General features: G+C 37.2%; 1 protein-coding gene across 1 annotated transcript in view; it reads right to left on the reverse strand.

Annotated features, from left to right (window-relative positions):
- Nucleotides 1-24,666, reverse strand: part of SLC5A8 (solute carrier family 5 member 8) — a 55,089-nt gene that overhangs the window by 12,319 nt on the left and 18,104 nt on the right. The window contains exons 7-11 of the mRNA XM_015070863.3: nucleotides 22,976-23,105; nucleotides 19,622-19,710; nucleotides 18,416-18,528; nucleotides 15,635-15,702; nucleotides 1,323-1,409 (exon numbers count right to left, since the gene is read on the reverse strand). Of these exons, the coding sequence (XP_014926349.1) occupies nucleotides 1,323-1,409; nucleotides 15,635-15,702; nucleotides 18,416-18,528; nucleotides 19,622-19,710; nucleotides 22,976-23,105 (487 nt within the window). The remainder of the gene's footprint in view (nucleotides 1-1,322; nucleotides 1,410-15,634; nucleotides 15,703-18,415; nucleotides 18,529-19,621; nucleotides 19,711-22,975; nucleotides 23,106-24,666) is intronic.

Here is a 24,666-nt window from a genome sequence, read left to right on the forward strand (position 1 = left end):
TTTTCTGGAGGCACCCCATGGTGGCAGTAAATGTCAAAAACCAAAAGTCAATCCTGTTTTAATGTTTGAAACACTCAAAAAGCACTGTGCATTTCAAAATGCAAAGAGGCTAACCAAAGCTTCAACATTCTGAGGTTGATATGAACCATTCTCTTTCACTGTGATTAATTTCTACAAAACTTGCGCTTCATATGATATTTCACTGAGAATTATTATTATTAGTTAGAATTATTATTTTTGTAAAGTTTTTATTTGTGTACACTTGACACACAATGTTACATTAGTTTCAGGGGTACTGAAACACAGTGATTTAATGTCTATATATATTATGTTATGCTCACCACAAGTACAGCTACCATCTGTTGAGAATTATTTCTCTGAGAATTATTAGTAATAATGGTAACAGCCTTTATTAGTAGCTGCCTTACCAATCCCTAATGCCTCATGAAGAAAATGTAATTCTAAATGTAAAGTCATAGTTTTGTGGTTATTCTACATCTGTCTGAAACAACAAAACATGCATTATCAGTTTTTCCTGAATGTCAGCCTATAGCAGGCCTGATTAGATGGAGTTTCCCTTGGCTTTCAGAGAAATAATTTCAATTTCATTTACTCCAAACAAAATCTAGTACTTCAAAGCACAGATATGTCTATGTAGAAGAGAGATATTACCTTATTCTGGATACTATTCCCAATTATGATCACCCCTTTGGGGCCAGAACCATGGTGTTGGAGCTATAGCTTTAAATATCAGGAATATAAACTCTCTGGTCAAGGTGGTGAATATCTTATCTTATTGCTTCTCTTTGCTATACTCTGGCTAGTCACAAGTATCCTCAGCTCTATTGCCCTTAAATCTTTCATATCTGAGCCTGTTGATCTCCTTTCTTTAAAGCCTAGTGATTAATTTTCAAGAAGGGCAAAAAGATAAATGCACAAAAAAGTTGCTCCTTTAGTTATATAATATTCATAATATATTACATATAATATGTTTCATAACATATATACTTTAGTTATATTATATAATATTCTATATTATATTTTAATTATATAATTATAGAATATATTATATATTATTAATTATATAAATATTTAGTTACATAATATATGTTGTTTTGGCAATTTCCATTTAGCTATACATATGCACAATCCCAGTGCATAGTAATTTATTGTACACCCCAGCAAAGTCAATATGAGTAATTAAGTCATCAAGTCACTAATGACAGATATCAAAGGAACTATATCTTTACAACTGACAAAAAATTGAGCCACTACTATATTTGGGAAATTAAGCTTTACACATATTCACTCTTTATACTTACAATTGAGTTGGCAAAGGGAACCAAAATGCCCAAAGCAAACAAGCCCAGAAGTGGTCCACCAATCATGCCAAATATACTGAGGGCTGCCTACAAAAATAACAAAAAGTCAACAACTAGTAATCTCAAATACCAAGTTAAAAAGTTTCAAATAAATTTCATCAGAATGAGAACTTAGTCAGCCTCTTCCAGAAAATCATGGCAGCCTTATCATTGGCAAATAGGTCATCAGAACTTAGAAGCTTCTGTTTCTCAGTCTCAGTTATTAATCTGTTCATTCAGGTACCTCAATAAAAGAAGCAAAACATAAAGAAGGTAGAGAGTCATGAGACAATGGGAGCACCTATATGAATGCATAAGACAAGAGGGACACTACTCCTCCCAACTGTTTTTGCAGGTGTTAATAATCAATCACATTACTCCTTTGTGCTTTGATTCTCAAAATCTTCTGCAAAACAAGACTGTGGATAAGTACTCCTAAGTGAACAGAGATGGCAATGAAACCCAACACCATCTTTGGTTCCCTAAGAATGGAATTAGAATGAAAACCAGGATTTAAAAAAAAAAAAAAAAGATTGATCAAATCATGTAGAAAGATTTAAAATGTAATTGGCTAACTGTAACCTTTGTTTTGATGTATAGATGTCAAAAGAAATTACAATGTGAACAATGGAGATATGCAAATAGCTAAAAATTCCAAGAGATGTGAGTTCCCAATAATCCAATGGCTAATTTTTAATAGTGGACAGAACCATATAAGAAGAATTAGGGAAAACATTAGTTTGTCTACAGAGTAAAGGGGCTTGATAAAACAGAATGAGCAAATCAAAGAAAAAACATTGAGTCAAGAAAAATCTTATAGGATACAGACGGCAGTCTTAGGTTAACAACAATTACAAAGCCTACCTTTTGGACTATAGAAGGGAGTGTGGATACAGATGACAAAGAACTATTGTTTGAGGAGAATATGGGCTCAGAATATCATCCTAAGGAGTCATTTCACAACTTCTCTTGAACCAGAGCCCAGGAGGAAGGGAGATAGACTTCAGTGCATAATGTGAAATAAGTCACATGGCCCACGAATCAGGCTATGACAGTGTGACCTGTGAGCCAGTTTTGGAGACACAAGGAATATATCCCCAAAAAGATCTATCTCAGGAAATAATACTTAAGTTAGAGAGGAAGCAAGCAAAAACTGGCTTAGAGTTATGATGACATACCTAGAACACCCCACTGTATATACCCAGGCCAGAGTTGATATATGATAAAAAGGGAAATTAAGAGCTATAAGCAATAATGCAGACTACAGAAGAATAAGCAATAAAGCAGACTATGGAGGAAAGCACATTCAGAGGACTTTTGCTGGTTATGGCTTAACTGTACTAGATAAGCTTGGTGCATCTGGACATAATTCATTCACTCATATAGTCAAGATGAGATTAAGCTATTTTAACAACTGGTATGCCTTAAGCAATAATCAACCAGAATGGACCCACGCCTTAGGTCTAAAGAAGGAGTCTGGACGACCTGCTTTGTCCAGCATTGATCTTCAACTTTCTGGAACATGGGGAGGTCCAGGAGTCCCAGACAGGGAGCCTAGGTGCCCAGAGAAGGTCCAGGGAGCATTTGGGGTGATCTGATAAGTGGATATTTATGAACAAGTACAAAATAGGTACATTCAAGCTGAATTTATTAAATGTCTTGAACACTGCAGTAGACACCAGATATTTGATACAGTGTTAGACAACAATGTCAAAATTTTTTCATGGAATTATACACTATTTAGTAAAACAGACATGAAGTAAATCACTACAATATAATACGATAATGGAAATAAGAATACGGTAAGAGAAACACAAAGTGTTCTAAGAATATGTGGCAGAGGGAAACTTAAACGTATGCAGGGAACAGAAAGGATGTTTAAGTTGAAACTTGAAGAATAGAGATGGCAGTGTAGGAGGACGCTGGACTCACCTCGTCCTGTTGATTGCTTAGACTCCACCCACATAAGCCTAAATAACCCAGAAAACTGCCACAAGACTAGCAGAATGGACTCTCCGGAGCCAAGTGTAGACAAGAGGCCCACGGAAGAGGGTAGGAAGGGCGGAGAGGCGGAGTGTGCTACACGGACTGGTGGGAGGGAGCCGTGGCGGTGGAGGGGCAGCCCACAGGATGGCAGAGCCCCCAAAGTCTGGCTTGCAAAAGTGGAGGGGCCGGACTGCCTGAGTTCTGAAAGCCAGCGGGACTTAACATCTGGAATGTTAAAAGTCAACAGCTCTACTCTCAGAGAGTGGGGAGGGCGAGAGGACACCTGGAGGGAGAGTTGTTGAGCCCCAGAAGGACACAGCTCAGCGGGGGAACAAAGGCACTGGCAAGCACCATTTCCCTCTCCTATCCCCCAGCCGAAATGCCAGAGGGAACCAGTTCCTGTCACCAAACTTGCTTGCTTGCACCGCGCAAACGCCCAACACTGTGCTTCTGTGGATCTATCCCTGGGATGGACCTGCCTCCCTCCCGATGCTGCAGGGCCCCTCCCACAGGGGACCACGGAGGGCAAAGCAAGCTAAGCCTGCCCCTCCCTCCCCTGTTCACCTTGCGGATCCACCTGGGCTAACACACCCTTGGCCAGATCCCATCAAAGCAGCACCATAAGCCTGGCAGTGTGCAAGCAGCCCAGACAGGGGCCATGCCACTCCACAGTGAGTCCTGCCCCTGGGAGAGGGGAAGAAGATAAGGTACACACCAGTCTGACTGTGGCCCCAGCAGTGGGCTGGGGGCAGACATCAGGTCTGACTGAGGCCCCACCCACCAACACAAGTTTCTCTGGACAGCACAGGGGAAGTGCCCTGCAGTTTGGAGCTACCACAGGGACTTGCCAAAATGATGAAACGGAAGAATTCTCCTCAAAAGAAACTCCAGGAAGTAGTGACAGCTAACAAATTGATCAAAACCAATTTAAGCAATATAACAACAAGAATTTAGAATAATAGTCATAAAATTAATCCCTGGTCTTGAAAAAAGCATAGAGGACAGCAGAGAATCTATTGCCACAGAGATCAAGGGACTAAAAAATAGTCATGAGGAATTAAAAAATGCTATGAATGAGGTGCAAAATAAAATGGAGACGGCAATAGCACAGATTGAAAAGGCAGAGGAGAGAATAGGTGAACTAGGAGATAAAACTATGGGAAAAGAGGAGGCTGAGAAAAAGATTTAAAAAAATCCAGGAGTATGAGGGGAGAACTGGAGAACTAAGTGATGCAATCAAACAGAACAATATCCGTATCCTAGGTATTCCAGAAGAAGAAGAGAGAGAGAGAAAGGGGCTGACGGTATACTTGAACAAATCATAGCTGAGAACTTCCCTGATTGGGGAAGGAAACAGGCACTGAAATCCAAGAGGCACAGAGAACTCCCTTCAGTCGTAACATGAATCGATCTTCTGCACGACATATCATAGTGAAACTGGCAAAATACAAGGATAAGAGAGAATTCTTAAAGCAGCTAAGGATAAATGAGCCCTAACATACAAAGGTAGACACATAAGGGTAGTAGCAGGTCTATCTACTGAAACTTGGCAGGCCAGAAAGGAATGGCAGGAAATCTTCAATGTGATGAACAGAAAAAATATGCAGCCAAGAATCCTTTATCCAGCAAGTCTGTCATTCAGAATAGAAGGAGAGATAAAGGTTTTCCCAAACAAAAACTGAAGGACTTCATCACCACTAAACCAGCCCTACAAGAGATCCTAAGGGGGACTCTGTGAGTGAAATGTTGCAAGGACCACAAAGTACCAGAGACATCACTACAAGCATGAAACCTACAGATATCACGATGACTCTAAACCCATATATTTCAATTAATAACACTGAATGTAAATGGACTAAATGCTCCAACCAAAAAACATAGGGTATCAGAATGGATAAAAAAACAAGACCCATCTATTTGCTGTCTACAAGAGACTCATTTTAGACCTGAGGACACCTTCAGATTGAAAGTGAGGGGATGGAGAACTATCTATCATGTTACTGGAAGTCAAAAGAAAGTTGGAGTAGCCATACTTATATCAGACAAACTAGACTTTAAATTAAAGGTTATAACAAGAGATGAAGAAGGGAATTACATAAAAATTACAGGGTCTATCCATCAGGAAGAGCTAACAATTATATATGTCTATGCACCGAATATGGGAGCCCCCAAATATATAAAACAATTAATCACAAACATAAGCAACCTTATTGATAACAATGTGGTAATTTCAGGGAACTTTAATACTCCACTGACAACAATGGATAGATCATCTAGACACAGGAGCAATAAAGAAACAAGGGCCCTGAATGATACATTGGATCAGATGGACTTGACAGATACATTTAGAACTCTTCATCCCAAAGCAACAGAATATACTTTCTTCTCGAGTGCACATGGAACATTCTCCAAGATAGATCATATTCTGGGTCACAAAACAGCCCTTCATAAGTATACAAGAATTGAGATCATACCATGCACACTTGCAGACCACAATGCTATGAAACTTGAAATCAACCACAGGAAAAATCTGGCAAACCTCCAAAAGCATGGAGGTTAAGGAACACCCTACTAAAGAATGAATGGGTCAACCAGGCAATTAGAGAAGAAATTAAAAAATATATGGAAACAAATGAAAATGAAAATACAACAATCCAAATGCTTTGGGATGCAGCGAAGCTAGTCCTGAGAGGAAAATACATTGCAATCCAGGCCTACCTCAAGAAACAAGAAAAATCCCAAATACAAAATCTAACAACACACCTAAAGGAAATAGAAGCAGAACAGCAAAGACACCCCAAACCCAGCAGAAGAAGAGAGATAATAAAGATCAGAGCAGAAATAAATAATATAGAATCTAAAAAAACAGTAGAGCACATCAATGAAATCAAGAGTTGGTTTTTCGAAAAAAGACACAAAATTGACAAACCTCTAGCCAGGCTTCTCAAAAAGAAAAGGGAGAGGACCCAAACAGATAAAATCATGAATGAAAATGGAATTATTACAACCAATCCCTCAGAAATACAAGCAATGATCAGGGAATACTATGAAAAATTATATGCCAACAAACTGGACAACCTGGAAGAAATGGACAAATTCCTAAGCATCCACACACTTCCAAAATTCAAACAGGAAGAAATAGAAAGCTTGAATAGACCCAATAACCAGCGAAGAAATGGAATCAGTTACCAAAAATCTCCCAACAAATAAGAGTCCAGGACCAGATGGCTTCCCTGGGGAATTCTACCAGACATTTAAAGCAGAGATAATACCTATCCTTCTCAAGCTGTTCCAAAAAACAGAAAGGGAAGGAAAACTTCCAGACTCATTCTATGAAGCCAGCATTACTTTGACTCCCAAACCAGGCAGAGAGCCAGCAAAAAAAGAGAACTACAGGCCAATATCCCTGAGGAATATGGATGCAAAAATTCTCAACAAGATACTAGCAAATTGAATTCAACAGCATATAAAAAGAATTATTCAACATGATCAAGTGGAATTCATTCCTGGGCTGCAGGTCTGGTTCAACATTCACAAATCAATGTGATACATCACATTAATAAAAGAAAAGATAAGAACCATATGATCCTGTCAATCGATGCAGAAAAAGCATTTGACAAAATTCAGCATCCTTTCTTAAAAAAACCCTCGAGAAAGTCGGGATAGAAGGAACATACTTAAACATCATAAAAGCCATTTATGAAAAGCCCACAGCTAATATCAACCTCAATGGGGAAAAATTGAGAGCTTTCCCCCGGAGATCGGGAACACAACAGGGATGTCCACTCTCACCGCTGTTGTTTCACATAGTGTTGGAAGTTCTAGCATCAGCAATCAGACAACAAAAGGAAATCAAAGGCATCAAAATTGGCAAAGGTGAAGTTAAACTTTCACTTTTTGCAGATGACATGATAATGTACATGGAAAATCCAACAGACTCCACCAAAAGTCTGCTAGAACTGATACATGAGTTCAGCAAAGTCGCAGGATACAAAATTAAGGTACAGAAATCAGTTACATTATTACACAGTAATAATGAAGTAACAGCAGGACAAATAAAGAAACTGATCCCATTCACAGTTGCACCAAGAAGCATAAAATACCTAGGAATAAACCTAACCAAATATGTAAAAGAGCTGTATGCTGAAAACTATAGAAAGCTTATGAAGGAAATTGAAGAAGATACAAAAAAAATGGAAAAACATTCCGTGCTCGTGGATTGGAAGAATAAATATTGTTAAAATGTCAATATTACCCAAAGCAATCTACACATTCAATGTAATCCCAATCAAAATACACCAGCATTCTTCTTGAAGCTAGAACAAGCAATCCTAAAATTTGTATGGAACCACAAAAGACCCCGAATAGCCAAAGGAATATTGAAGAAGACCAAAGTGGGAGGTATCACAATCCCCGACTTTAGCCTCTACTACAAAGCTGTAATCATCAAGACAGCATGGTATTGGCACAAAAACAGACACATAGACCAATGGAATAGAACAGAGAGTCCAGAATTGGACCCACAAAAGTATGACCAACTAATCTTTGACAAAGCAGGAAAGAATATCCAGTGGAAAAAAGACAGTCTCTTTAATAAATGGTGCTGGGAGAACTGGACAGCAACACGCAGAAGAATGAAACTAGACCACTTCTTATACCAGTTACAAAAATAAACTCAAAATGGATGAAGGACCTGAATGTGAGACAGGAAACCATCAAAACCCTAGAGGAGAAAGCAGGAAAAAACCTCTCTGACCTCAGCCACAGCAATTTCTTACTTGACATGTCCCCAAAGACAAGGGAATTAAAAGCAAAAATGAACTATTGGAACCTCATGAAGATAAAAAGCTTCTGCACTGCAAAGGAAACAACCAACAAAACTAAAAGGCAACCAACGGAATGGGAGAAGATATTTGCACATGACATATCAAAGAGCTAGTATCCAAAATCTATAAAGAACTCTCCAAACTCCACACCCAAAAAACAAATAATCCAATGAAGATATGGGCAGAAAACATGAATAGACACTTCTCTAAAGAAGACATCCAGATGGCCAACAGGCACATGAAAAGATGCTCAACGTCACTCCTCATCAGGGAAATACAAACCAAAACCACACTCAGATATCACCTCACGCCAGTCAGAGTGGCTAAAATGAACAAATCAGGAGACTATAGATGCTGGGAAGATGTGGAGAAACGGGAACCCTCTTGCACTGTTGGTGGGAATGCAAACTGGTGCAGCCACTCTGGAAAACAGTGTGGAGGTTCCTCAAAAAATTGAAAATAGATCTACTCTATGACCCAGCAATAGCACTGCTAGGAATTTACCCAAGGGCTACAGGAGTACTGATGCATAGGGGCACTTGTACCCCAATGTTTATAGCAGCACTCTCAACAATAGCCAAATTATGGAAAGAGCTTAAATGTCCATCAACTGATTTATGGATAAAGAAGTTGAGGTTTATATATACAATGGAATACTACTTGGCAACTAGAAAGAATGAAATATGGCCTTTTGTAGCAATGTGGATGGAACTGGAAAGTGTTATGCTAAGTGAAATAAGTCATACAGAGAAAGACAGATACCACATGTTTTCAGAAGACCATGAGGGACGGGAAGGGGAAAAAAAGTTACAGAGAAGAATGAGGCAAACCGTAAGAGACTCTTAAAAACTGAGAATAAACTGAGGGTTGATGGGGGGTGGAAGGGAGGGGAAAGTAGGTGATGGGCATTAAGGAGGGCACCTGTTGGGATGAGCACTGGGTGTTGTATGGAAACCAATTTGACAATATATTTCATATTAAAAAAATTATAACATACACAGACAAGAAAAAAAATAAAGAAAAAAAGAAACTTGAAGAATAAATAAGACTTAGACAGTTGGAGGTGCACCCAAATAAATAAAGCAGCTATTAACAAACATAAAGGAAATAATCAATAGCAATACAATAATAGTACAAAACTTTAACACTCCACTTACATCAATAGACAGTTCATCTAAACAGAAAATTAACAAGCAAACAATGGCTTTGAATGATACACTACCAGATGGATTTAACAGATATATTCAAATAATTCCATCCTAAAACAAAAGAATACTCATTCTTTCTGAGTACACGTGGAACATCCTCCAAAACAGATCACATATTAACCCACGAAACAAACCTCAACACATTCAAAAAGATAGAAATCATACCATGCATCTTTTCCAACCACAACACTATGAAACTAGAAGTCAACCACAAGAAAAAATCTGGAAGACCACAAATACATGGAGGTTAAATACCATGCAACTAAACAATGAATGTGTCAACCAGAAAATAAAAGAAAAAATCAAAAAGTACATGGAAACTAATGAATACGAAACACAACAGTTCAAAACCTTTGGGATACAGCAAAAGTGGTTCTAAGAGGGAAGTTTATAGCAATACAGGCCTATATCAAGAAACAAGAAAAGTCTCAAATAAACAACTTAACCTTACACCTGCAAACAACAAACAAAGCCTAAAACCAGAAGAATAAAGGAAATAATAAGGATTAGAGAATAAATAAACTATATAAAAACTAAAAAAAAAAAAATAGAACTCATCAATGAAACTAGAAGCTGGTTCTTTGAAAAAATTAATAAAATTGCTAAGCCTCTAGCCAGAAGTATCAAGAAAAAAAGAGAAAGGATTCAAATAAATAATATTACAAACGAAAGAGGGAAATAACAACCAACACCACAGAAATACAAACAATTAGAATATTATGAAAAACTATATGCCAACAAATTGGACAACCTAGAAGAAATGGAAAAATTCCTAGAAACATAATCTATGAAAACTGAAACAGGGAGAAATAGAAAATTTGAACAAACCAATTATCAGCAAAGAAATTGAATCAGCAATCAAAAATGCCAACAAATAGAAAGTCAGGACCAGATGACTTCACAGGTGAATTCTACCAAACATTTAAAGAGGAATTAATACCTATTTTTTTCAAACTATTCCAAAAAATAGAAGAGGAAGGAAAACTTCTAATTTCATTCTTTCGGGCCAGCATTACTCTGATACCAAAACCAAATAAAGACACCATAATAAAGAGAACTACAGGCCAATCAATATCTTTGATAAACATAGATGCAAAAATTCTCAACAAAATGCTAGCAAACTGAATCCAACAATACATTTTAAAAAACCATTCACCTGGCACAAAAACAGACACATAGACCAATGGAATAGGATAGAAACCCCAGAACTAGACCCACAAATGTATGGCCAACTAATCTTTGACAAAGCAGGAAAGAACATCCAATGGAAAAAAGACAGTCTCTTTAACAAATGGTGCTGGGAGAACTGGACAGCAACATGCAGAAGGTTGAAACTAGACCACTTTCTCACACCATTCACAAAAATAAACTCAAAATGGATAAAGGACCTGAATGTGAGACAGGAAACCATCAAAACACTAGAAGAGAGCGCAGGAAAAGACCTCTCTGACCTCAGCTGTAGCAATCTCTTACTCGACACATCCCCAAAGGCAAGGGAATTAAAAGCAAAAATGAATTACTGGGACCTTATGAAGATAAAAAGCTTCTGCACAGCAAAGGAAACAACCAACAGAACTAAAAGGCAACCAACGGAATGGGAAAAGATATTTGCAAATGACATATCGGACAAAGGGCCAGTATCCAAAATCTATAAAGAGCTCACCAAACTCCACACCCGAAAAACAAATAACCCAGTGAAGAAATGGGCAGAAAACATGAACAGACACTTCTCTAAAGAAGACATCCGGATGGCCAACAGGCACATGAAAAGATGCTCAACGTCACTCCTCATCAGGGAAATACAAATCAAAACCACACTCAGATATCACCTCATGCCAGTCAGAGTGGCCAAAATGAACAAATCAGGAGACTATAGATGCTGGAGAGGAGGTGGAGAAATGGGAACCCTCTTGCACTGTTGGTGGGATTGCAAACTGGTGCAGCCACTCTGGAAAACAGTGTGGAGGTTCCTCAGAAAATTAAAAATAGACCTACCCTATGACCCAGCAATAGCACTGCTAGGAATTTACCCATAGGGCTACAGGAGTACTGATGCATAGGGGCACTTGTACCCCAATGTTTATAGCAGCACTCTCAACAATAGCCAAATTATGAAAAGAGCCTAAATGTCCATCAACTGATGAATGGATAAAGAAATTGTGGTTTACATACACAATGGAGTACTACAGGGCAATGAGAAAGAATGAAATATGGCCCTTTGTAGCAACGTGGATGGAACTGGAGAGTGTGATGCTAAGTGAAATAAGCCATACAGAGAAAGACAGATACCATATGTTTTCACTCTTATGTGGATCCTGAGAAACTTAACAGAAACCCATGGGGGAGGGGAAGGAAAAAAAAAAAAAGAGGTTAGAGTGGGAGAGAGCCAAAGCATAAGAGACTCTTAAAAACTGAGAACAAACTGAGGGTTGATGGGGGGTGGGAGGGAGGGGAGGGTGGGTGATGGGTATTGAGGAGGGCACCTTTTGGGATGAGCACTGGGTGTTGTATGGAAACCAATTTGACAATAAATTTCATATATTGAAAAAAAAACATTCACCACAATCAAGTGGAATTTATTACTAGATTGCAAGGGTGGTTCAATATTTGTAAATCAATCAATGTGGTAAGTCACATCAATAAAGAATAAGTTGGGGTGCCTGGGTGGCTCAGTCGGTTAAGCATCCGACTTTGGCTCAGGTCATGATCTCACAGTCCTTGCGTTCAAGCCCCATGTCAGGCTCTGTGCTGATGGCTCAGAGCCTGGAGCCTGTTTCGGATTCTATGTCTCCCTCTCTCTCTGCCCCTCCCCCACTCTCACTCTGTCTCTCTCTCTCTCTCTCTCTCTAAAATAAAATAAAAACATAAAAAAAAATTTTTTTAAAAGAAAGAATAAGAACCACATAATAATTTCAATAGATGCAGGAAAAATATTTCACAAAATACAGCATCTGTTCATGATAAAAAAAAAAACCCTGAGCAAAGTGGGTTTAGAAAGAACACACCTCAACAAGATAAAGGCCATATACCCATAGCTAATATCATATCTACTGGGGAAAAACTGTTTCAGGTCAGGAACAAGGCAAGGATGTCCATTCTCACCACTTGATTCAACGTAGTACTGGAAGTCCTCGCCACAGGAACCAGATAACAAAAAGAAATAAAAGGCATCCAAATTGATAAGGAAAAAGTAAAACTTTCAATATTTGCAGATAACGTGATTTTATATATAGAAACCTGAAAGACTCCACCCAAAAACTCCTAGAACTGATAAACAAATTCAGTAAGGTTACAGGATACAAAAATCAATGTACAGAAATCTGTTGCATTTCTATACAGCCATAATGAAGCAGCAGAAAGAGAAATTAAGAAAACAGTCCCACTTACAATTGCACCAAAAATAATAAGATACTAGGAATAAACCTAACCAAAGAAGTAAAAGACCTGTTCTCTGAAAACTATAAAAAAGTGATAAAAGAAAGACAAAGAAACAGAAAGACATTCCATGCTTATGGATTGGAAGAACAAATATTGTTAAAACGTCTAGACTATCCTAGCAATCTACACATTTAATGCAATCCCTATCAAAATACCAATAGCATTTTTCACAGAACTACAACAAACAGTTCTAAAATTTATATGGAACCACAAAAGACCCCCAAATAGTCAAAGCAATCTTAGAAAAGCAAAGCAAAGCTGGAGGAATCACAACTCCAGACTTCAAGTTATATTACAAAGCTGTAGTAATCAAAACAGTATATATGGTACTGGCACAAAAGTAGACAAAAGATAAATGAAACACAATAGAAACCACAGAAATAAACCCACAATTATGTGCTCAATTAATCTTCAACAAAGCAGGAAAGAATATCCAGTGGGAAAAAGACAGTCTCTTTCTTCAACAAATGGTGTTGGGAAAACTGGACAGCTACATGCAAAAGAATGAAACTGGACCACTTTATTACACAATACAGAAAAATAAATTCAAACTGGATTAAAGACTTAAATGTGAGTCCTTAAACAATAAAAATCTTAGAAGAGTGCACAGGTAGTTAATTTTGATAACAATGGCTGTAGTAATTTGTTTCTACATAGGTCCCCTGAGGCAAGGGAAACAAAAGCAAAAATAAACTATTGAGACTACCTCAAAATAAAAAGCTTCTGCAGAGTGAAGAAATCAATGCACAAATCTAAAAGGCAACTTACTGAATGGGAAAAGATATTTGCAAATGACATATTGATAAAGGATTAGTATACAAAATATTTAAAGAACTTCTAAAAGTCAACACCCAAAAAACAAATAACCCAATAAAAAATGGGCGGAAGACATGGACAGACACTTCTCCAAAGACATTGGCCAACAGACACATGAAAAGATGCTCATCATCACTTATCATCAGGGAAATACAAACCAAAACTACAATAAAATATCACCTCACACCTATCAGAATGGCTAAAAACAACACAAGAAACACTAAGTATTGATGAGGATGTGGAGAAAAAGGAACCATCATGAACAATTGGTGGGAATGGAAACTGGTGCATTCTACTGTTGTTGGGCATGCATACTGGCAAACAGTATGGAGGTTCCTCAAAAAGTTAAAAATAGAACTACCCTATGATCCAGTAATTGTACTACTGGGTATTTACCCAAAGAACACAAGAACACTAATTCAAAGAGATACCTGTACCCCTATGTTTATAGCACCATTGTTTATAATAGCCAAGATATGGAAGTAGCCCAAGTGTCCATTGAAAGGATAAATATGTGTTGTGTGTGTATTTGCATGTATGTGTAGTGGAATATTAGCCAACCATAAAAAGAATGAAATCTTGCCAGTTGCAATGATGTGGATGGAGCCAGAGAGTATAATGCTATGTGAAAAAAGCCAGTCAGAGGAAGGTAAATACCATATGACTTCACCCATATGTGGAATTTAAAACAAAACAAACAAGCAAAGGGAAAGAGGGAGAGAGAGAGAGAGAGAGAGAGAGAGAAATGAACCAAGAAACAGATTCTTAACTATAGGGAACAAACTGATGGCTACCAGAGGGGAGGTGGGTAGGAGGATAGATTAAGTAGGTAATGGGGATTATGGTATCCACTTGTCATGATGAGCACCAGGTAATGTATGGAATTGTTGAATCACTATACTGTATACCTGAAACTAATATACCACTGTATGTTAACTAACTGAAATTAAAATAAAAACTTTTTTAAAATTCTTAAAATGAAATACTGAGGTGTAAATATCACTAAATACATACACAACTTGTATACTGAAAATTACACAATGGTGATGAGAAAAACCAGGGATCTAATTAAATGAAGAAATATACTACATTCATGGATTCAAAGATTCAGCATAATAAAGATGTCAATTCTCCCCAAAATGATATACAGATTTAATGCAATCCTATCACAATCTAAATAACATATTTTTAGATATAGAGAAGATTATTCTAAACTTTATATGGAAAGGCAAAGGAACTAGAATGGCTAAAACAATTTTTAAAAATAAGAATAAAGTGGAAATTAGTTTACCTGATTCTAGACTTATTATAAAGCCATACAAATCAAGACTGTGTAGTATTGACAGAGGGATAGACACACAGATCAATAGAACAAAATAAAGAAACCAGAAATAGACCCACACAAATATGCCTGTTTTTTTAAAAAAAATTTTAATGTTTTATTTATTTTTGAGAGAGAGACAGAGACACAGCGCAAGCAGAGGAGGGGTAAAGAGAGAGAGGGAGGCACAGAATCTGAAGCAGGCTCCAGGCTCTGAGCTGTCAGCACAGTGCCTGATGCAGGGCGGGGCTTGAATTCACAAGCAGTGAGAACATGACCTGGGCCAAAGTTGGATGCTCAACCAACTGAGCCACCCAGGCGCCCCCTAACCGATTTTTAATATAGGTGTAAGTCAATGGAAGAAAGATAGCCTTTACAACTGGACATCCATGGGGAATGGGGAAAAAAAGAACATCATTCTAAATCTCATGCCATTGAGAAAAACTAGGTAAAGGGTATATGAGATATTTCTGTATTATTTCTTAAAATTGCATGTAAATCTAAAATTATATGAAAATAGAAAGTTTAATTTTAAAAAAATTAAAGAATTTAGTCATCTCTGTTCCTTGATATGTGTACACATAGATGAATAGAGAAGTCTGGAAGGATGGTCACATCAACATTTAAAAAACAAGAATTCAGTGATTAGGATTCAAAGCTTCCAGAATCAGCTCTTACCTGCAGCAAAGCTCCCATTAGTGATGCCAGTGCAGCCATTCCAATACACAGAGCTCCAAACATCACACCTAGATGGATGATATAAAAGCCAGTATAAAATTCAGACCCAGAGGATTTGAATTCTCAATAGAATAAGCTACCACACCTTTGATTCAAAGTAATTAATATGATTGTGATGATTGTGGTGAAAAATGGCCACATACATCAAAGCCAGACAAAAAAAAAAAAAGGAAGGGGTGTTTTCTTACAAGATCAGCAGAGTGCAAAGAGGAAAGAAAACACTGATATTGTGTCTCAGGATTAATTACATTAGATTATATAAGTGAAAAATCCCTAGCATTAACTATGGGGACTTTAAAGCTAAGAACTATTGTGTTATTAATCTAATCCTCTATAAACATTTGTTTATAAAGGAAGGCTTAGGTCTCTGTTTTCAGTTTGCCAGAAACAGGACACAATCCAGCTCTGCTGTGTACAGCATGATGGGGGAGAGGATTAATAAACATCAGAAATTAGAGTGTTCTGATTTGAAGTGTCCATTTCTCCCAGGAAGTGTTCATCCACACCAAGGGGTGGTTTAGGACCTTTAGCCCTCTTGTTATCTCAATCAACATACCCAACCCTTTCTTGTTAAACTAGCCAAGAAAGATAGCATCAAAGAACAAGTATGATATTACCCCTTCTACCAAATTGTTTCCCCACAACTTTATAGAAATTCTCAAGCCACCACTGCTGGTCAGAATATAGATTATGGGATTTTTTTTTCTCTTTTGGCTTTCAATATTTTCCAGATTTTCTCCAAGTACATGTTTTACTTTTGAAATTAAATTAAAATTTACACACACACACCCAGATTTTTATTTTTGAAGACTTCCATTCAGCACAAATCACCTGAAATCAGTCAATATAATTTCCCACGCATAAAATTCAAAACAAAAAAAATGAATGATAGCTTTGCTCATCATAAAATTAGTGCATTCCTTATATCTATCTGACTTACCCTAGCATTCACACCTTTGTTAATTATATTGGGTAAATGACCTTTCTGCACCTGAATGGAAACCTTACATTAAGTTTTTGCAAAGAGCTTGAGATACAATCATTTTTATACCTCTTAATCCTAATGTAAATGATATTTCTAACATATTTAGCTTGATTCTTCTCTATCTGATTGCTCATGGGTGGTCACCATTATGGGTTTTGGTATCAAAGTTACTGGAAACACATTCAAATCATTTGCCATGTTCTTCTCTATGATACCTTTACTGTACATATCTCAAGATAATGACTTTATATAACCCTTCAAAGTAAACAAAAACCTCATCTACACTAGCAGAGTTGATTTGTTATTAATCATTATCAACATCCTTCCTTGAGCACAAGCTAGTGCCTCTTGTTTTATATGCATTATCTCTAAACCTCATTGTACCCGCAAGGTGAACACATTTTGTTTCATTTTCCATATAAAGAAATTCAAGCTGTATTGGGTTATTGGGTTTGCTTAAGGCTAATAAATTGGTGAGCAAGATTAGGTCTGTCTGCCTTCAAAAGCTTCTATTGAAAACCACACAGTTTTGATAATCCTATAACAAACCAATCTAAATGCTCTTTGGGAAGCATTGTACCATTCTGAAATTATGCTGCAGGATTAAAATTGGGCACCTAATAAAATTATGCAATGTTATTTAAATGTAAGGCACACTCAGGCGCCTGGGTGGCTCAGTCGGTTGAGCGTCCAACTTTGGCTCAGGTCATGATCTCACAGCTCCTGAGTTCGAGACCCACATCGGGTTCTGTGCTAACAACTTGGAGCCTGGAGCCTGTTTCGGATTCTGTGTCTCCCTCTGTCTCTGCCCCTAACCCATTTGCATTCTGTCTCTGTCTCTCTCAAAAATAAATAAACATTAAAAAAAATTTTTTTTTAAAAATGTAAGGGACACTGAAAAATATAAACTAAGTACTTATTCCAGATGATAGTCAACACAATTACATATAGAATTATGGTTCAAAATAGAATATTATTTACTATTTCTTTGGCAGTCTATTAGTGTTATTGGGTTGAAGTTAAAGATTCTTTTGAAAAAACAAGTTTGTTAGTCATTCATTCCAGAACACATATAACCAAAACGTCAAAAACAAAAAATGAAGTACACTAGCCAGATTTCTTTGAGTCAGATTGTTACATTTGGGACATCTGGGAACTGGAGTCTTTAAACCTTTCCATTCAACTGATATTTAACCCCTCATAAGGTCCTACATCTATAAATAGAAGATGAGCCTTCCCTGTACAATTTTATTGACTATCTCTAGAGCAGTCTACATGTACAGACAGAATAGACAATGAAGATGGTTCAAAAATCATAACACTCTGTTTATCTTCAATTCATACACACAGACTATGTACTTTAAACTGACAGTGAGCTCTTAGGTAATAAAATGTGGGCTCTTGCCTCCAAACTAAGGGTATTTCTTAAAACCGTGGGCTAAAGTTTGGAAAGGAAAAGGGTTGGATTTTTTTCTGTAGCTAAGAAGAAGTTCAAAAAGAAGGACAGCCAAATAAGGAAATTGTTCTTTGTGGCCCCCTGACAATTAATCGCTTGAAGGGTCTCCCAAATCTTGATTGCAAATATGGGATGACTGTGTTTAGTGACAGGCATGCATATGCATAGATACACTTACACTCAGAGGTTCTTACTCTGTGTCTTCCAGGGAAAGGAATTTCTGGTATCTCTAAAAATCATCTCCCAGGGCTAAAATAGAATTGTGAACATGGAAACTTACTCAGTCCTTGGGAAATCCAAGAGAGAGACCTTTCTGAGAGTGATCTGAAGTGAGGTTTAACTAGATCTTCCACAGTTACTGCCGCTAAGGCATTAATACTGGAGGACACTGTGCTGTAAGAGAAAATCAAACTTTTGATTTATAATATTTTAACTTTAATAATACTTTAAGTAGGAATAAGAAAGGGGGAAACAAACTGTCATTGCTGAAATATAACCAGATTTCTACTATATTTTTCATGATCACAACATCTTCTTTCTGGAAACTGATATCATCCAAGAATGATTCAGTCAACATCCATAGGCTTAATAGTGAGAAAGGACAATTTTATGTTGCTTCCATTTTGCAATAAATTCTCAGTGTCTATGGAAACAATCTACAGACTACACAATACTGTTATATAGTGACTTTAAAACTTATTTTTCTTTGTGCAGAGAAAGGACTATCATAAATCCTCACTAACATATGCCATAAATATCAATAATATTAATTTCCTGGATCCTTACTAACATACACTGTACATGTCAATCAAGAATTTCCTGGCACAGGGGCACCTGGGTAGCTTAGTTGGTTGAGCGTCCAACTCTTGATTTCGGCTCAGGTTATGATCCTGGGGTCATGGGATCAAGGCCCGTGTGCTGGGCTCTGTGCGTGGAGCCTACTTAGGATTCTCTCTCTCTCCCTCTGTTCCTCTCCTCTGCTCATGCTCTCTCACTCTCTCTGTCAAAAAAAAAAAAAAAAAATCCCTGGCACAAACACTAGAAGAAAGTGCAATAAGTAAGTTCAAACACAGAACAAGAGTCTTTGGGCAGTGCATATTATTCAGCATGTAACAGGAGATTTTAATTCTAATTTTCCATTTGACCATGCTTTATCTATCCATATATTTTAAACTGAGACCATAGGTACCATTTTTGATAATCAGTGAAAACTACCACCAACTGATCATTATTATAGTGACCCTCCAGGGTAGGTGATGATGTGTTAGACAGCAGGGACCAAGTTAAAAGTGGAGACTGAGGATAATAGACTGCTAGTCCACAGAGGTAAGACTGAAACTGAGAACAACAGGATACACAGAGTAGATTACTCCCTTGGCCCTATTTGTGCTCATTTTCAGAATTCAGCTTTATCCCCCAAAATATCCAATAACAAAAGAAAGATCCCAATAGGGAAACCATGTACTGTTAGAGTCATAGTTCATACCTTAATGTTCCACTGTAAGCACAGGCCACAAAAAGTCCAGGAAGACCCGGATAATCTTGTAGAATGTCCAGTACCAAATAAGGCATGAGCTGAAAAATTCCAAAATTTACTCCTGAGTGCTATTTGCTACCAAATAAAATTATTAATGTATCATTTATCTTGTGTTCTTCAAGAACTAATGGAACTTATTCCACATAATTGAAATTTCTAAATATGAAAAATTATATTATTTAACTGCTAACACTTAAAAGAATAGCACAGTAGTTAAGGATACAGATTCTAGATTCAGACAGAAGTGGTTTTTGTTACTTAATTTCTCTAAGACTCAGTATCCTCATCTGTAAATGAGGGGTAATAATACGAATCCCATATACTTGCTATAAAAGTTAAATGTAGAGCTGTTAGTATAGTACATGGAATACGGTAAATGCTTGATTAAAAAGCAGCTGTTCTCAGGACACCTGGGTGGCTCAGTTGGCTAAGCGTCCAACTTCAGCTCAGGTCATGATCTCACAGTCCGTGAGTTTGAGCCCTGCGTCAGGCTCTGTGCTGACAGCTCAGAGCCTGGAGCCTGCTTTGGATTGTATGTCTCCCTCTCTCTCTGCTCCTCCCCTGCTCATGCTCTCTCTCTGTCTCAAAAATAAATAAAAACATTAAAAAAAATTTTTTTTAAAGTAGCTGTTCTCATTCTTTAGAATAATAAAACAATTTAAAGGAAATACTTTATATACCTCTATGCTTAAGCAAACAGCATAGTTAAATTAATTTAACTTGACTTGATGACTCAAAGATATCTTTGTGAACTTCAATCACTACCCAGAACTGAAAGTGTAATTACAGCTGCATATAGTATGAGAAATAGTGACAAGTGGAGAGTACCCTCAGGAAGTTTCTGAAACTTGCTTCTTTTTGAAAAGTTCCTGATATCAACTTACTTTTCGATAAGTTACTTAAAAAAAATAAATATTAAATAAGGTTGGGAAAGTGTATTACTTCAGTACTATGTTACATGCCAGTCTTTTGGCAACACTAATTTTTAAATCAAAAGGGTACTAAGAGGATAATTTTCTAGGAAAAATTCCCTTCATTTGCATTGAAACATTCTTGATTCCTTCTCTGATAGTATAGAGTGGATGGCATATCCTATCTTATCAGCCTCTTTGATTTCATTTAACAATAGTTTGTTACTATTAACCCACTGTTACAAGGGTCTGTGTTGAGTTGTTTTAAGAATTTCTCCACTTTATCCAAAGCTTACTAAATTTTTATTCTCAGAAAGAGAGAATAGCAGTTATCTCTCTATGAAATCAAGACCAAATTTTCCCAAGATATCTTTAAAGTGTCACTTTAAGCAGTATTCCATATAAAGCAAAAGTCAAGTTTCCACTGTTACTGCTATAACAAGATCTGAAATCCTCTACCCTATCATCAACTTTCTCAAAAGTTTTTGGGGTGATATTTCATATTCTGAATGACCCCCTCAGGTATAGGTAGAACTAGCAAGACCGACAGATAGAAAAGTAGTAAAACTATATCTAAACACTAATCTTGCTTCCTCACGGTGAGGTCCAGCAGAGTGTCACAGAAATATATCTTTGCTCTCCTCAGGTTAAGATTTTGACCTGACTTTCTACTGACTGTGCCTAAGTGCATTGTATCCCCAGGGAACTGTTAATTGGATTAACTCCTTAACAATCAACACAACACTGGAATCATCCAATTCGGAGGAAAGCTTTCTTAAAAAAAAAAAAAAATCAGCACAGGCTCTCAAAATGACAGGTGCATGCATGCAAGACCCCACTCCACCCCCATTGTCATTCTATAACGAGTCTCAAGGTTAGGAGATTGTAGACATTTTCTGTTGTGATTGTCCAGGGGTAGGATAAGATAAATGAAAAACATTTTTAACATCCTTACTGTCCTCATTATATAAACTACAAACAATAAACATTGACAAAAAGAACAAAATATTCTTCACTAGAGAGAACATAAGGGAAGAGTGCCTCCATCTTCAGAGGAAACATGCTTCTTAGATTCTCTGAGCAAATAGGAAAGATCTATTTATTAACAGGAGGACACACGTGAAGATAGGGTTGAGATGCACAGCTCATTGAGGCTGTCATTTTCTAATCCCACAAAGTTGCATTTTTCTAGGAGTATGTGATGCATTTACACCAACATAGAATGCAGGTCTATCTTCTTTCTCATGAGTCCCCTGGGCACTTGATTTACAAACTAGTCTTAGAAAATAATTTGCGGGGGTGGGGGTGTCTAGGTGGCTCAGTTGGTTAAGCTCCTGACAACTTTGGCTCAGGTCATGATCTCATGGTTCGTGAGTTTGAGCCCCACATCAGGCTCTCTGCTGTCAGCGCAAAGCCTGATCTGGATCTTCTGTCCCCCTTTCTCTCTGCCCTTCCCCTGCTCATGCACACTCTGTCTCTCAAAAATAAACATTTAAAAGAAAAAAGATTTTTGGCAAGAACTCTGAGAACAAGAACTCAAGCTTTAGAGTCTAGCGCCCTGGATTTGAATTCTAGCTACACTTTCTGAAAGGTTGTATATGGCACAGAGGTTCAAAGTTAGGACTCTGGTCGCAGCCTGCCTGAGTTTGAATTTTGGTTCCAGGTTTACTAGCTGGTTACATGATTTGTCTGTTTCTCAGTTTCCTCATCTTTGAAAGAGAGATAATCATAGCACCTACCTCAGAGTGTGGCTGTAAGGATTCAGAGTTGAAGTCTATATAAAGCACTTATAACAGTATGATAAGTGCTTGCAGCTATTCTTATTTATTAGCTATGCAACCTTGAGCAAGTTATATAACCTCTCTGAGAGCTACTCATTTCCTCATCTCTAAAATTAGAATTATAGGGTTGTGAGAATTAAAAGAGATAAAGCATGCAAAGCTCTGAGCATAGAATCTCATCGCATAGTTGGTACTTAGTAAATGTTCACTCATTAGATCTGTTTATCTATCATTTAAAAACTGGAAGGTAAGCCATTGATAAATAAGTGATATGAGAATAACCGTAAAATATTCTACACTACCATGGTTTGTGCATGGATTTTTTTTTTTCTTGAACTGTGTTTACATTTCTATTCCCAGCCTTGAGCTATTTCTATTGATCCCTTGGCTTGAAATTTTTCCAGGTGTTTCACTATTTTAATCTTGGATACAGCATTCTTCATTACTATATTTGCTAAAATAAGTTTTTGTCAAATGCTTTATAGAAATTAAAGACAATTACATTGTATTCATTTGCTATTTCTCTACAAAAACAGGAACACTCTTTCCTCCCAGCTAATAAGCTTTCTGGGTATCCTTAATGCACATGTAAGAAAGACATGGTACTGAACCTGGTCTGGTGCAGACACTTTCTTGGCTGTCCAAGGATCACAGTCATGGTACCTGGAATATAGGGCGAGCCCACAAAGCACTGAGCAGGTGAGGATTGCCCAGAGTCCCAGAAGATTGATGTAGAGAGACCTAAAGAAGTCAGCAAATGACAATTGTAATTTCCATCCTAAAGATTAGGAAACTTGTAACATAAACAGAAAAGACCTTCATGATTACTCAATAAATGTACATTATCTTTTGGTTATCAAAACTGCTATCTATTTTATTCTAGCCTAACCTTCTCTTTAAGCTCTCAATCAACAATATATTTGGAAATACATGGAATAGATGGGGGTTTCTCTATTAAATAACTATATTCTCCTGGTCAGAGTTCCATGGGCATTATCAGCTTTATAATCATATGTAAATATATTACTTCAGAACTTCTTATCATGAAATAAAGATTTTTAATAGTCAACAGACCAGTAACCATTACTCACTTTCCTTTTGAAAGTAATGCAATTCTAAACTGCTAAACATTGTTAGCATCTACATTGCAACTCATCAAACTTGTTTAAGTGTGATTTGTAATATCATCTAATAAATGTGAAAGGCAAATCTGCATTCCTTGAACAGGTACCTTCCCAAACAATGTTCACCGCTCTGGGAGATTATAAAGGCTTATATAACATCACTGGAGTCAAACCTGAACATAAACGCTAGTTCGATCTATCATATGTGACCCTAGGCAAGTAACTTAGCCTCTGTGAACTTCAGTTTCTTCATTTATACCTACAGATAACAACGCCTACCTCACAGAGTTATAAGACTAAATGAAATAGTACATATCATAGAGCTTGGCATGTAATAACATTTGTTAAATGGTAATTATTGATATTATGAATATTAATGTCATTGAGTTCTATATCTTAATAATCAGTTGAATAGTTAACATTTCTCTCTCTCAGAAGGTGACTATATTGTTCTCCCAGGGGTGCTGTACTGGATACTGATACAAGCTGCCCTAGGCTGAAGAGAAGTACAACACCCAATATCATGCCTCCTTCCCTGGGGCACCTGTGTCCAATGACTAGTGGATTCAGAGGTTTAAAGGACAAGTCCCCTCATCCTAATTTGGGACAAATCTGATGAGTCAGCCCAAATTTAGAGCTTCCCCTAAGGCCTTGGCTGAGAATGCATAACAATCCAAATTCTCCCTCCAGTCAACCCTGCTTCCTTTCCATTTTCTTCTACAGGTGGTGATTTCCTAACAGACTGTAGCATGCCAGCCTCCATCTCAGAGTCTGTTTCAGGAGAAGCCACCTTCAACAGGTGCCAAAACACAGATTGCTAACCTTTTCCCTTGATTGACTAAATTTATTCTATGTTTTGTTATTGTCTAAAAATAGTGTAATAAGTGTATCTCATCTCCAAATCATCAGAAAATCTACACAGATGCTTTCCTGCTCTAACACCCTTGCTCATACATGGGTTTAATACTTTACTATATAGTCTTATTTGACTTTAGTGCCATTCAAATAGATTTCTTATCAACAACATTTAATACTGCCCCTGGTCAATCAATGTCAGTAGGTCTTAACTTTCTGGCTAGGATTCATTCTTACCAAGGAGTCAGTGTTAAAAAGTAAGAGAAAATGCATTTGCAACTACATGGATGGAACTGGAAGGTATTATGCTAAGTGAAATGAGT

This window comes from Acinonyx jubatus, chromosome B4, assembly GCF_027475565.1.
Source record: "Acinonyx jubatus isolate Ajub_Pintada_27869175 chromosome B4, VMU_Ajub_asm_v1.0, whole genome shotgun sequence".
NCBI classification, from domain to species: Eukaryota; Metazoa; Chordata; class Mammalia; order Carnivora; family Felidae; genus Acinonyx; species Acinonyx jubatus.